This window comes from Austrofundulus limnaeus, unplaced genomic scaffold (genome assembly GCF_001266775.1).
Source record: "Austrofundulus limnaeus strain Quisiro unplaced genomic scaffold, Austrofundulus_limnaeus-1.0 Scaffold2156, whole genome shotgun sequence".
NCBI lineage: Eukaryota > Metazoa > Chordata > Actinopteri > Cyprinodontiformes > Rivulidae > Austrofundulus > Austrofundulus limnaeus.
This window is the reverse complement of record NW_013954558.1, coordinates 28,921-31,260: the sequence shown is the minus strand read 5'-3', so window position 1 is coordinate 31,260 and position 2,340 is coordinate 28,921. Positions and strand designations below refer to the sequence as shown.

Here is a 2,340-nt window from a genome sequence, read left to right as displayed (position 1 = left end):
GAGTTCACCTGTATACACTGTCAGTTTATTATTTATTCTTTTATTCTTCATAAAGTTTAAATCTGGAGCAATGAATGATATACCAACTTGATTATTTACCATTTTTGAGGCATCTGTGTATATTTGAATATAATCTGAATATTTTTTCCTTATGTAATTTTCCACTTCATTCTTTTCCAATTTTCTTCCCTTTTCCAGCAGTTTTAAATCAACTTCAGCCTGATCACAAACCCATATTGGAATGACAGGAGTAACAACCACTGGACTAATTAAGTATTTATCAATCCCTATGTCATTTACTTTATCTAAAATTATCCATCCAAAACTATTAATTTGCTTTTTTTCTTTCTCTTGACAAGGTTGTAATGTTATACATGGAGGGTGGCTCTCATTTTGTCCTCTAATGTTTGCCCAATAAGTTAAGGCTAGTTGATCTCTCCTGAGCTCCAGCGGCATCTCACCCATCTCAACCTGTAGAGCTGAAACTGGAGTTGTCTTCATCGCTCCGCAGCAAAGTCTTAGCGCCTGATATTGTATTTTATCTATTTTTGTCAATAGATTACCGGAAGCTGAATTATATAGAATACATCCATAGTCAAAAATAGAACGAATTAGTCCGATATAGATTGTTTTTAATGCTTTCCTGTCTGCTCCCCATTCTCTGCCTCTCAGACATCTCATAATATTTAAAATTCTTTTACTTTTTTCCACTATTTTATCTATATGCATTTTCCATGTTAGTTTTTTATCAAACCATATGCCCAAATACTTAATTTGCTCTTTCCTTTCTATAATATTCCCATATAATTTAAGATCCACATTAGTATTCACCTTCCTATTTGTGAAAACAACAAACTTAGATTTAGATGTTGAGAACCTAAATCCCCATTCTAAAGCCCAAGCTTCTACCCTATTTAAGGCTTCCTGCACTTTCCTGTTCATAAATTCAGTGTTTCTCCCTCTTTTCCAAATGATGCCATCATCAGCAAATAGTGAGACACCAAAAYATTTATCTATATTATTAAAGATATCATTAATCATTATAGAGGCTGCACTGTTCGGAGGACCCGGTGTTGTACGAATTTCAGTTCCCCCGTGAAAATCTGTTCCCCTTAGTGGTTAACATTAGAGAGAATCACTGGTCCAGGCATAACGTCAGACCAATCCTATGAGGGAGGCGCTTCCAGCACAGGGGAAACAGATTTTCACAGAGGAACTGAATTTCGTACAACACCGGTGTTGTCCACAGTTGAGCGGTATGGCAGGCCGTTGTAACATAAAATAAGCTTCACCACATTTAAGGTCCAGACATCTGAAAGTTGCTTGGTTGGTTGGTTGATTGGCTTATTTACAGTTTTTATTGATTGTTTTGACGCAGCTGTCAACTCAAAACCCACATTTTCCGAACAGTTAACGCAGAGACATAAACATTGACACAGTGGTCAAAATGACACATTTTGTTTGTAAAAGGCACTAACTGTGCCAAAACATTTAAAATGTGGAACAAAAGCAAATTTTGCCTTCAAAAAACTCAAATTTAACACAATGTAAGAGTACCTCCATACAATCAGTACACAATGGGCAACAAAACACAAAATAAAGCACTCATGTGTGAATCAGTGCACCTTTGCTTGTCATTGTAGCCTATATGACTACGTAGCTTACATGCCAGTGCCGTTTGTAGTCAAATTTGCCCTCTTGCAAAAAATGCATCCAGAAGCAAATATCCTTTGATGCAAATTTTATTGATTACATTTTTTTTCAGACGGTGTCTGACAAATGAAATATTCCAAAAAAGAATACATGAAAATAAAAATAAAATCCTTTACTGTGTGAGAAATTAGGTAAATACAGGTTTTATTGACTGGTTTGACCTGTTTAAAGGAACTGGGAACCTCTCAGTCTTCATCATCACCATCTCAGCAGAGCAGAATGTCTTAACCCATTCTCATTGGATTGACACGGTTTTCCACCCTTTTGCAAAACAGAAGTCCAAACTTCCTTTTAGCAGTCAGTATGAAACACCAAAAGCACCTGTTTGACACTTCTTCACGTAATTTTTCAATTTTCAATCAATCAGTCTGCAGGCCTGTGTTGTTTTATTGTACTCTTATAGTAATGTTATGTTTTGTTTTTGTTTTTCCTCATCTGTCTTTGTGTGGTTTTTAGTTTTTTTAGGAGGGTTGCACCTCCTCATGATGTCTTCATGAAGATGATCCTTGCTCTGTGCAGGGTCAGTGGGAGCATGGCCCAGAGTACCTGTTCTCCTATGTTTGTTATGTTCTGTCTTCTTCTGAATGGGTGTTCTGAACAGTAATTTCATTGTGCTCTGTACAATGA

The 2,340-nt window shown here is 36.3% G+C and overlaps 1 protein-coding gene across 1 annotated transcript; it reads right to left on the bottom strand.

Moving 5' to 3' along the window:
• On the bottom strand, positions 1–1,045 carry LOC106537159 (uncharacterized; the record flags this gene model as incomplete). Its single annotated transcript, XM_014034532.1, is given in 1 exon segment — positions 1–1,045. A coding segment is annotated over 1 exon segment (1,045 nt), but the record flags the coding sequence as incomplete, so codon positions are not given.
• Between the last annotated feature and the right edge of the window lie 1,295 nt (positions 1,046–2,340).